This window comes from Crocuta crocuta, unplaced genomic scaffold (genome assembly GCF_008692635.1).
Source record: "Crocuta crocuta isolate KB4526 unplaced genomic scaffold, BGI_CrCroc_1.0 scaffold133, whole genome shotgun sequence".
NCBI classification, from domain to species: domain Eukaryota; kingdom Metazoa; phylum Chordata; class Mammalia; order Carnivora; family Hyaenidae; genus Crocuta; species Crocuta crocuta.
The window spans coordinates 2793833-2805910 of NW_027529438.1; the positions used below are offsets into that span (position 1 = coordinate 2793833).

Here is a 12078-nt window from a genome sequence, read left to right on the forward strand (position 1 = left end):
CTTATCTATTTGAACGTCTTGACAGTCCCTTAAACTTATATCCCAAACTAACCCCATCATCGCCCCTTTCTAAACGAAATCCTTCACCTAAGGTTTCCATTTCTGCCCAACGTCCTTCCCCAGCTTTAAAAATCTTCAGTGATGTGTTCTGTCAATGATTATGTTGACGAAGAGAAAATCAACTCCCCCTCCTCTTCCTCCTAGCCCTGACATTCAAGTTCCTCCAAAATCCGATGGAACCTGTCCTATAGTGCAGAATCATCCACTATTTTGCTACAGAAGTATGGCTGGGGGGTTCGCTAAACTGTTGGCCTTTACCAGGCACTCCCCTAAACTTCACAGGGTCGTCCTTCTGTCCCTATGCTATTGACTCTGCCTAAAACGCCATTTCAAGATTCTTTACCTGCGAAAGTTCCACCCATCCTTTGGTGCCTCCTTCAGATTTCATTTAATTCCATCATGTCTGCTGGTTTTCCAATCAGATAAAACCTTATATGTATTTAGCACTTTACCTTTACAGAATGCTTCTCGTACACATTTTTATCACTTTAGCAAACAGAAGTGACTTTTATTATGTGAAAACACCCGGTGTTTTCACTCCCGGTGCTGTGCTTTATCCTACCGTGGCTTTCCCCTACCGTGGCTTCCTCTTTCCCTTGATCCCCAGAGCACTCTTACGATCTCTTACTCCAATGCTTATATCACAGCAATTTATATCCTGATTTAGTCCCCATTCCTAACTGTGAGCTTCTTAAAGGTAAGATCAAGGGCTTCCTTGTGTTTGAATACCTACCAAGTCTGGCCAAATTCCTCGCAGGTAGTAACAGTGGATTAGCAAAGATTTATTAGACTAAACTGAATTCAATTGATCTCTGATTTCCTCTAGCCTCAAGCATATGCCAGTTTGGGGTGTGGCTGAGGGAAATGATGCCCAGTGTAGGCTACGGGGAAGAACGGTGACTAAGCACACGGAAAGGAAGAAGCTGGAAATTGAATACTGGATGAGTCAGGTCTTCCTTCAGGGGACGGCAGTTGGTGGGGCAAGAGTTTATTCTTCACACCTAAGACAGTGGAAGCGTTGTAATCCCTCATTCCCCTGCCTGAGACTAACCTCTCCCTCTCTTAACCACTAGAAACCTCCATCATCTAGACCGGATTTAACCTCTCTCCCAGGCTCAATCTTTGTAGACAAAGACCAAGTTAAGAGAGAGAAAGGTGGACTAGAAGAAAAACGGCAAGGCTCAGAGTGACATGAGTTAGATAGGAAAACCTCTCATCCAATCCTAAATTTCCACTGTGTACATGCTCCTCTGCCGTGGCCCTCCCTAGGTCCACCTCAGGACTACGCACTGGTCCCTCCTGCTGTCCCCAGTCGAGCTGCTGCTGCAGTCAAGCCTGCTTTCTTTCCTCTGCTCCCTGCTACCTGCCTCCCCTGCTCTAATTATCATCTCATCATGGAAACTCTCCTTGTCTGTTATAAGCCTTACAGGTGTCCTTTTCATAACTGCTAAACATTTATATTTATGGGGTTCATTCTTCCTGAACTTCTTGACCTGTCCAATTTATTATACTTATAACTTCAATCCTTCTGGCCCTTTGTCTCCATAAGTAGGCCATTATTAGTGTCCTGTTTTTTACTAGTTATTAGTGTCCATATGTCCTGTTGTAAAGGACAGGTCAAAAAATATTAAAAAATTAAAGGTCAAAAAAATATAGGGGCGCCTGGGTGGCTCAGTCGGCTAAGCATCCGACTTCGGCTCAGGTCATGATCTCATGGTTCCTGGGTTCAAGCCCCACATTGGATTCTGTGCTGCCTGCTCAGAGCCTGGAGCCTGTTTCAGATTCTGTGTCTCCCTCTCTCTCTCTCTGCCCCTCCCTTGTTCACACTCTGTCTCTCTCTGTCTCAAAAATAAATAAACATTAAAAAAAAATGTTTTTAAATGGCTACCATACCTGGAGCCATAACTACTATTTCAGCTCTTGTTTTGTGTAATTTATTGTTTCCTTTGTCTTCCCAAACTAGGCTCTAAGTTTCTTGCAGATAAGGACTCCATACTTTACTTCATCTAAGTTATTTCACAATGCCTCGTACGGGGCTTAAACAAACACTAGTTGGTTGACCAGTTGATTGGTTATCGATCCCAAACCATAATAAAATAGTACTTTCTTCTAGTGGCCCCTTTCCCATTCTGATGACCCTAGTTTCCCAGGACTTACCTGTACCCAACGGCTCCATCATAGACAGAATCATTCAGATAAATGACAGAGCCTCCGGGGAGTACAAATTGCTGTCCAGCTGGAGCATTATAAGACACCAAGCCATCTGTCAAAGGAAACACACATGTGTTAGCGCCTTTGGGAAGGAAGTGTACCTACAGCTCAGACTGACTTTCCCAGGAGCTACGTGAGACTCCAAAGGTATGGTGTGTCCACACAGGACTCACGCTGGGTCCAAAGGGAGCACTGCTGAGGAGCACTCCTCAGGAGCAGTCAGTGAAGTGACTCGGGATGGATTATTCCAGGAGTGGAGTAAAGCCTTAGGGGGAGGAACAATGTCCTTTCTTGAGCCTAACCTACAGGGAACCACTTCACTCCAGAGATTATGAATCCCACACCTTTCTGACTCGATTGCCCTTATATTCTAGGAGCTGGGGATTATAGAAAGGTCCAGAAGCTCTGCCTCTAGAGACCTACCTAGCCAGACACAGCCATAAAGCTCCACCCGCATGCACACGTTCATGGAGTGGTCAGTGACTGGAATGAAGCGGACAAATCTGGCCACGATGGGCGGCTCCAAGTCCTTTAGGAAAATGTCATAGGGGTTACTATTCCCATCCAGCACCTGAGGAGAGACAAGAGAAAGAGTGGGGAGATGCTGGGAGGTTATGCTGACTCTTCTTCACCCCGTTCGTGGACCCTCTCATTTTCATAGAAGGAGCAGCTCTCCCAGCAACCTTGACATTCCTCCGCGTAGCCCCTCCCCACCCTCCCACATCCTCATCCTCAGTCACACATTGACAAGGGCATGCCAGGTCTACGGATGCACATACCTACAGGACAGCCTGTGTACTTCCTCTTCTAGCCTAAGTCAAAATATGGTCCTGGACATCTCAGGGTCTGGATGTCTCTTCTTCCTACCTGTTTCCCATGCCGGTTCCGCCAAGAGATCCAGCGAGTGCCATCCCGACTGTAATTGATCTTGTACATGGGGGCAAACTCAATGCCATGGCCCCCAGCATGGCGCCCTTGGGTCCCCACCAGAGTGATAAAGTGCAGGGTGTGCAAGTCAATCTGTAGGAACTCCTTCAGGTCATCAGGCTCCACTGGAATCTCAGGGCACCAGGCTCCATCCCCTTCTTCTGAGTCCAGCCTTTTGACACAAGGGGTGGGGAGACACAGAGGAACCATGGGACTAGAGTTGTTTCCCAATAGAGAGCAAGCAGCTGCCCTGTCCTGAGGGGAGAAAGTATATCCAACCCAAGACTCATCTAAAAAGTTGGGACTCCAGTCTAAAAAGACTCTTTGGGTCTCCCCTCAAGCCTGACAGTCCTCTGTCCCTGGGGCACTGTGAAGCCCAGATAGACAGACTGCGCTGGGGCTAGAGGCCTTTGTATCAGATGTAGTCTTTATTTCTCACCCCGATTTAAAGACTCAAGGGAAATTAAACTCTTTTTACCCTCTGCTCCCCCATGAGTCATTTTACCTCCCCCTTCCACTTTCAGGCCCAGCATAATCAGGGTGGCCACCCCTTGCTTGGATATCAAGTTATAGGAAGGAGGAGGGAGGGATCATAAGATTTCCAGTGTGGGTTATGTAATGCAGTGGAATTTTAACCAACAGGACGGGCATGGCAGCCCAGCGGAACACCGTGGGAACCCATGATGAGGGTGAGGGGTGGGAGTGTGTCAGGAGAGTAGAAAATGATCTGGTTTCATTTTATTACCTCCAAGCTGAGCTACCAGAGAGCAAAATTGTGAAATCAGTAGAAGGTTTCTTTTGGGAACCTCTTACCACTTTCCCTCTTCCCTGGAATGTTCCTTTCCTCACAGATGCCAACCTACTCATTGCTGTTCTCTTCCAACCCCACCAACCATCACTCTCATCTTTCACATACTAAGAAATTATAGAGGAGGTTTACTAAGGTCGCTTTTCCAGTGGGTGATTCCATTTTAACAGAAGTCAACACTACACACCATTAAAAAAAAAAAAAAGCAGATTCCGGGAGGATTAGACCCTAACCAGCAGAGTAGCTTTTGATAAGGGAGTTTATTGCTTTGGAGGACCCCTCCTACTAGGCCACTAGGAACCCACCATACTCTTCATGGATGAGGATGGCCCTTCAGTGAGGTCTCCTGGAGAGAAGGGAAGACTTTGCTGGAGGCCTCCGTGTCTGCTTAAAGCCTTGATGCTTTGCACTGTGAGTGATATTTCCCAGGCACCCACTGAGAAGAGGATCAGGTCTCCTAGCTTCCAGTGTCCTACCTCATCTGCACCTTCCCCAATCCGCCACTGTAGGGAGCTTCCTGCAGTTGCTCACACTGAGAAGGTGAAGTAGAGCAAACCCACTGCATATCAATGAAACCATCCTTTGTGGTTTCATTCCCATTCATCCCACAGCTCACGGCCCTGTGATTGGGAAAGGGTCTCTAGACCAGCGTGTTGCTGCTAAACCCTGAATTCTCTCCCTGAAAATACACAGGACAGGCCCACTTGATGTCCTTCCCCTATGCCTACCAGCTCCCACCCTTCTTCCCCAGCCCCTTGAGTCAGAAAATGTATGCAACCCAGGACTCAGGCTTTCCTGGGGTTATCCATCCTCACCTTCCGTACTTGGCAGCTGTGGATTCTGACCACTGACTGGAAGCTGTGATGTCCTCATCTGGAATGTGGCCTCCTGACATACCCAGAGGATAGCGGCAGATGGCTGGACCAAGAGAAGCCAAAGGAAAAAAGAGAGGAAATACTTTTCTTTTTATTTCCAAAGGTGCCCCACCCCCTTCTAGGAAGAACGCAATTGGTGACTGGACAGGGAAACAGAATGCTTAAATTTTCCTAAGGATTTCTATACCCCAGTTTGGTCACCTAGAGACTCTCTGCCTTTTCTCCCTGGCCCTGCCCCCAAACTTATTTGCATTCAATCCCTTAACCACTGACCTTCAGCCACACCTATCTTTGGGTCCCAAACTTGACAAGTAATATAACATAATGCAATGTGCTGATTTATTCTTTTATTTGGTAATAAGCCCGTAGCCCATCTCCATCACCTTCTCAGCAGATGTGTGCTACTAACCGGTTTCCCAAAGGTGCTGAGTGATGCTCACAGCCACCAGATACCACCTGATCCAAAGCATTCTTTTTTCTAGATAGCTGATTGCCCAAAACCACGGGGCAAAGCCAACTGTCCTATGAATGTACACAGCTTTGGCCCCCATCAGCACCATGTTTTGGCCTCTGACTATTAACAATAGCCTCTGGGGAGGGACTTCCACCTACAGCCAAGAGAGAGTAACAAGGACCAGATTTACTCTCCTGGGTGAAACCACCAAAGAATGGACGAAGTATACAAAACACTGAGTTTCAAACAATGAATATCAGACACCAAAGGCCAACATTCCCTGAGAGGGCACAAAGAAGATGAGTCTTAGAGTGGCACCAGCTTACTGCTGTGACAGACTCCAGGCTGTGGTTGAGAACTAGGCAGGGTTTGGAGGCTTCCCCAAATCAAGGAGACAAGAATAAGAGTCTGGAGAGGTCAGGGGGATCTAGGGTTGCCAGAGAAATACAGGATTCCTAGCTAAATTTAAATTTCAGATAAACAATGAAGAATTTTTCAGTGTAAATATGTACAGTGATAGTAGGCAGATAAAGAAGCAGAGAAATAGAACCTACAATGAGAAAAACAATCCATCAATTGAACTGATTCACAATATAGAAGAGGGTCGCCCCGGTGGCTCAGTCAGTTAAGAGTCTTCGGCTCAGGTCATGATGTCACAGTTTGTGAGTTCCAGCCCTGCATCGTCCTCTCTGCTGTCAGCCCAGAGCCCACTTCAGATCTACTGTCCCTCTCTTTTTCTGTCCTTCCCCCTTTCGTGCACTCTCTCTCTCTCTCTCAAAAGCAAATAAAAATATTAAAAACAAAAATTTTAAAAAGAATATTAAACCAATTATAACTATATTGTTATAAGGTCAGCCACTGTAAAAAACACTACGGAATTTCCTCAAAAACATTTAAAAAAGAATTATCATATGATCCAGTAATTCCACTACTGGGTATTTACTCAAAGAATACACTAATTTGAAGAGATATATGTATTCCTGTGTTAATTGCATTAATTATAATAGACAAGATATGGAAGCAATCCAAGTGTCCATCCATAGGACTTAATCCATAGGATTAAGGATATGTGGTATATGTTGGAATATAATGGAATATTACTTAGCCATAAAAAGAATGAAATCTTGCCATTTACAACAACATGGTTGGACCTAGGGGGTATAAGGCTAAGTGAAATAAGTCAGCAGAGAAAGGCAAATATCATATGATTTCACTCATAAAAAGAATGTAAGAAACAAAACAAAACAAATGAACAAATAAATCAAAACAAGAGACAAACAAAAAATCCAGTCTCTTAAATACAGAGAACTGGTGGTTGCCAGAGGGGAGGTGGGTGAGGAGGATGTGAGAAATAAACAAAGGGGATCAAGAGTACACTTATCTTGATGAACACTGAGAAATGTTGAATTGTTGAATCATTATGTTGTACACCTGAAACTAATATAACACTGTATGTTAATTATGCTTTAATTAAAAAAAATAATAAATATATACAAGGAGAGCTATATGAGATATGGAAGGATAGAAATAAAATTTCTAGAGATGAAACTTGACTGTATGAGAAAGTACATTGGATAAGATTAAAGGAATTATACATTATGATTATTCATTATACATTAAAGATTGGTGAACTTAAAGACAGAAATAGGAACAATCTAAAATAAAACAATGACAGAAATTAATCAAACCACTCAAATAATCAATCAAACAAAAAGAACATCAGTAAGTTGTGAAACAATTTCAAATATCCTAATATACATGTAAATGGATTCCTTAAAGATGAAAAGAGCGGAAGACAAAAAAAATATTTGAATAAAACATGGTGGAAATTTTTTTCAAATTTGATGAAATTATGAACCCAAGAGGCTCAGTGATTTGAACCATAAGAAACATGAGGAGAATTACACTACAGTACATCATAATCCAACTACTTAAAACAGATGGTAAGGAGAAAAGGTTTTAAGCAGCCAGAGAAAAAGGATACATTATGAACAGAAGACCAAAGATAAAAATGATAGCAAATGTCCCACTGGAAATGGTAATTACATAATAAATATATAAGATGATTTTTCATGTTATTTAAATCTCTTTAAATGGTAATTGACTATTTAAATAAAAACAGTAACAATATACTGTGGGATTTATAATATATACAAAAATAAAATGCATGAAAACAATAGCATGAGGGCTGAAAAGGGAAAAACAGAAGGTATCCTGTTGGAAGATTTTTTTAATGTTTATTTATTTTTGAGAGAGCACAAGCAGGAGAGGGGCAGAGAGAGAGAGGGAGACACAGAATCTGAAGCAGGCTCCAGGTTCCAAGCTTTTCAGAACAGTCTGACACAGGGCTTGAACTCATGAACCACAAGATCATGACCTGAGTCAAAGTCAGACAACCAGCTGAGCTACCCAGGTGTCCCTCTTGTTGGAAGATTTTTATACTCTGTGAAGTGATATACTATCACTTACGAGACAGACTTTATTTAATTAAAGACATACACAACAAACCCTAAAGCAAGTACTAAAATAGTATTTTCAAAACGATTTATAGCTAATAAGTCAACAAGAGATAAAATGGAATCATAAAAAGTTCAATTCACTGAAAGGAAAGCAGAAAATGACAGATAAGTTACAAGTAAAAGGATGGGAAAAGATATACCATAAAAACTTAATTAAAAAAAAAAAGCTGGAGTGGTTATATTAATACCAGATACAACAGATTTTAAGACAAAAAATAGAGATGGTATTTCACAATGATAAAGAACACATGACAGTCCTAAATGTTTATTCACATAACAGAGCTTCACAAAAAAAAAAAAAAAAAGGCTGCAGGGGAAAATGAACAAAACCACATGTAGTTAGAGATTTCAATACTTATATCTCAATAATTGGTAAAACAAGTGGACCAAAAAATCAGTAAGTATATTGCAGATGTGAACATTATGCACTAGTTTTACCTAGTTTGAAATTTACAGGATTCTACTAAAAAACATACAGTATTCATTCTTTTGAGGTGCACATGTAATATTTACCAAGATAGACTATATTCTGAGTCATAAAACAAGTCCCAATAAATCTGAAATATTCAAGTTGTACCAAGTATGTTCTCTGTCATAATGCAATGACTAGTTAGAAAAATACATAATAGAAAGATATCTGGAAAATCCCCAAATATTTTCAAACTAGCATAACACTTTTCTAAATATGCCATGGGTCAAAGAAAAAACCAAAAGGGAACTTAGAAAGTATTCTGTACTGCAAGATAATGAAAATGTAACATAACAAAATTTGTGGAGACTACTTGAGAAGTACGTATGAATTACCACAGGAAAACCCTACATTAGAAAAGAGGAAAGATCTCAAAATAATAACTTCAGTTTTCACCTTAAAAAACTAGAAAAAGTAGAGCAAATAAAATACAAAGCAATTATAAGAAAGGAAGTAATAGATATATTAGTGGAAATCCATGAAAGAGAAAACAGAAAAAAAAAACAGAGAAACTCTATAAAACCAAAAGCTGGCTCTTTGACAAGACTTAAAAAGAAAAGCAAAAGAATCTCTAGCCAGATTGATTGGGAGAGAAAAAAGAAAACACTACAAACATCAGGAGTGAAGGAAGTTTCCTTGTTATAGAAATTAGAGATATTAAATGTATGATAAGAGAATATTATAAACAATGTTATGCCAATAATTTCAACAACTTAGATAAAATAATAAAAATTTTGGAAGATACACAGCACTAAAGCTCATTTATAAAGAGGGATAACCTGAGTATCATTTATGTTCTAAAAAATTTAAATATACAGTCAACAACCTTCCTACAAAGAAAACCCCAGGACAAGATGGCTTTACTGTTGAATTCTACCAAATATTTCAGAAAGAAAAAATACCAAGCACTCACAAACTCTTCTAGAAAATTAAAGAGGAGAGGATACAAGAGGATATTTCCTGATTCATTTTATGACATCAGTATTATTCTAATATAAAAACCAAATAGGAACCTCATAAGAAAACTATCAGCCAATAACCCTTATGAATATAGATACAAAAACTCTAAACAAAATTTTAGTAAACTGAATACAAACATATATAAAAAGAATAATACATCATGATCAAGTAGGATTTATTCTAGGAATGCAAGGTTGGTTTGACATTCAGAAATCATTCAATGTAATTCACCACAGATTTAGGAAGTGAAACTATATCATCACTTGCAAAGACACAGAAAAAACATTTGCTAAAATCAAACATCATTTCCTGATAAAAGTTCTCAGCAAACTAGAAATAGGAAGGAATTTTCTCAATATAAACAATTGTAACAGAATATTATGAAAACCTAAATGCCAACAAGTTGGACAACTTAGAAGAAATGGATAAATTCCTAGAAACATAAGCTACCAAAACTGAATCAGGAAGAAATAGTAACTTTGAACGGATCAATTACCAGCACTGAAATGGAATCAATTCATAACACTCCCAAAAAACACAAGTCCAGGACCAGACAGCTTCCCTGGCAAATTCTACCAAACATTTAAAAAAGAGTTAATACCTATTCTTCTCAAACTATTCCAAAAAATACAAGAGGAAGGAATCATCCTGATACCAAAACCAGATAAAGCCACCACAAAACGAAAGAACTATAGGCCAATATCTCTCATGAATATGGATGCAAAAATCCTCAATAAAATATTAGCAAACTGAATCCAACAATATATTTAAAAAATCATACACCACAATCAAATGGAATTTATTCCCAGAATGCAAGGGTAGTTTAACATTCGCAAAACAATCAACATGATATGTCACATCAACAAGAGAAAGGACAAAAACCATAGGATCATTTCAATAGATGCAGAAAAAGCATATGACACAGTGCAACATGCCTGATGTCATCTGATACTTCCAGAAACAGTATGATGAAGGAAAAGCCATATACAGCCACTTTGGCAAGAATCATGGCCATATATCCCACTGAAACACTTCAATATTCTTGTCCACTGCATTTTCCAAGTCAAATTTGAATCAAGAGAGGAACATGGGATCTAGTATCATTTTGCCTATTCCTGTCAAATGTATAATTTCTGCATCTGAGGTGACAGGGTCTACAAGTAATCATTATGTTTGAATCTCGAGTGTGATTTTGGGCTGTTCAGGAATGAAGCATTAAGTTCTCTAATTCTAAACCCTCTGGAATGTGAAATTGAAGGGAGGAGTAAGGATGAGGAAATACTAATACAGAATTCCAATGGGGCCCAAATTACCAATGAATGAGGTCAATGAGCATTTCAGAAATCATTCACAGGGTGTGCCCTCTCGTGTGCTCCACCCCTTTATGCAATGGAGGCCATGCCCTGACTCAGGCCTCCTCTGGCCCCCTCCTGGAGGCCTGTCCTACATGTTGTTGGGTGTGCTAAATGTTTTAGTGATGCTGCTTAGTGTCCCTCAGTCCCAGCGACTTAATGGGCACGGAGAAGCTTCTGGACACCTTTATCTCACAGGCTACATGCCCCATTCCGGTTTATCAGAACACTTGCATTGGCATTTGGGACACATGCCAGCTACTAATAAAGTAGAACTTTGTTTTCCCGTTGTTACTGTTCTCTGTGTGTATATTTCCCTCGAGGATTTTCTGGGGAGGGGACGTGGCTGGCCGAGTCAGGCAATCCTTGCTCCCTTGGCTATCATTCTTGTCATGGTGCCCCCAACTGCTACCTTGACTCCTAAAATACAGTTAATTGTTCACAGTTTTCTAAGTGCTGCCCCATTGTTTACATCTTGTTTACCCTTACAGTAATCCTATGGAATAGACAGCGCTCGTATTATTATTCTCAAATTACACATGAGAAAATCAATTAAAGTCCTATTGCTATCAAGTGGTCCTAATCCAAAGTTAGTCCAATGTATCAGATTGCCGCTCTCTGCTTTAACCAAAGAGATGGTATGAGGTAAGCTGTTTCTCCCAACATGCCAGGCTGCAGGCAGAAGCATTGCAGATTAGTAAGAGAGCCGGCCTCTGGCACCTTCTTTCCCTTTGGCAACTGAAGCTTTATTCATGGATCCAGTCCATTTTCCACCCCCAGCATGATAATCAACTTGTAGGCTTTTTGCTCGCCAAATCCATAGGGTTTTTAAGCTCCTATTTTTATTAATTCGTTCATTCAATGATTTTTTTTCCAGCACTATGGGAATATAGCCATAAACAGAACGAAGTACCTTTCGTCAGAGTTTATATTCTAGTATGGGGAAAAAAACAAGAGGCAAATAAATATAAAAGATGAGAGAAGGTGGTAAATGTTGTGAAGAAAATAACATAGGGAAAGGAAATAGGTGCTCTTTCCTGTAAAGAGACAAAGAAGGTCTCTCTGATAAGGCGACTCTGATCAGAGATCTGAGTGAAGGGAGACAGTGAGCCAGGTGACTCTTGGAGGGCAGAATGTTTCATGGGAAGGGAACAGAAGTCAAGAAAAGAGACTTCTTGGTGGTTCCAAATACAGCAGGGAGGTTGCACACCTGAAGTAGAAAGACTAACTTAGGTTAGATCTAGCGTTGTCTCTGCAATGCAATGAACTTGGTCGCAACTAAAGCAAGCATTTTTTAAAGAAAGAATAGTACCAATTTTGGTAAATTTCTCCTTACTCTGATGTCTGATATTTTTAATTATCTGTTTTATAGCCTTTGGTACATATTTATTTCTCATATGTTATGTGTGAGTCTCATCTCTCCTGTAGATGGCAAACTTTGGG

General features: G+C 40.6%; 1 protein-coding gene across 1 annotated transcript in view; it reads right to left on the reverse strand.

Moving 5' to 3' along the window:
* Nucleotides 1–12078, reverse strand: part of DDR2 (discoidin domain receptor tyrosine kinase 2) — a 128748-nt gene that overhangs the window by 25850 nt on the left and 90820 nt on the right. The window contains exons 3-6 of the mRNA XM_077760008.1: nucleotides 4822–4924; nucleotides 3139–3370; nucleotides 2695–2842; nucleotides 2218–2323 (exon numbers count right to left, since the gene is read on the reverse strand). Coding sequence (XP_077616134.1) covers nucleotides 2218–2323; nucleotides 2695–2842; nucleotides 3139–3370; nucleotides 4822–4924 — 589 coding nt within the window. The remainder of the gene's footprint in view (nucleotides 1–2217; nucleotides 2324–2694; nucleotides 2843–3138; nucleotides 3371–4821; nucleotides 4925–12078) is intronic.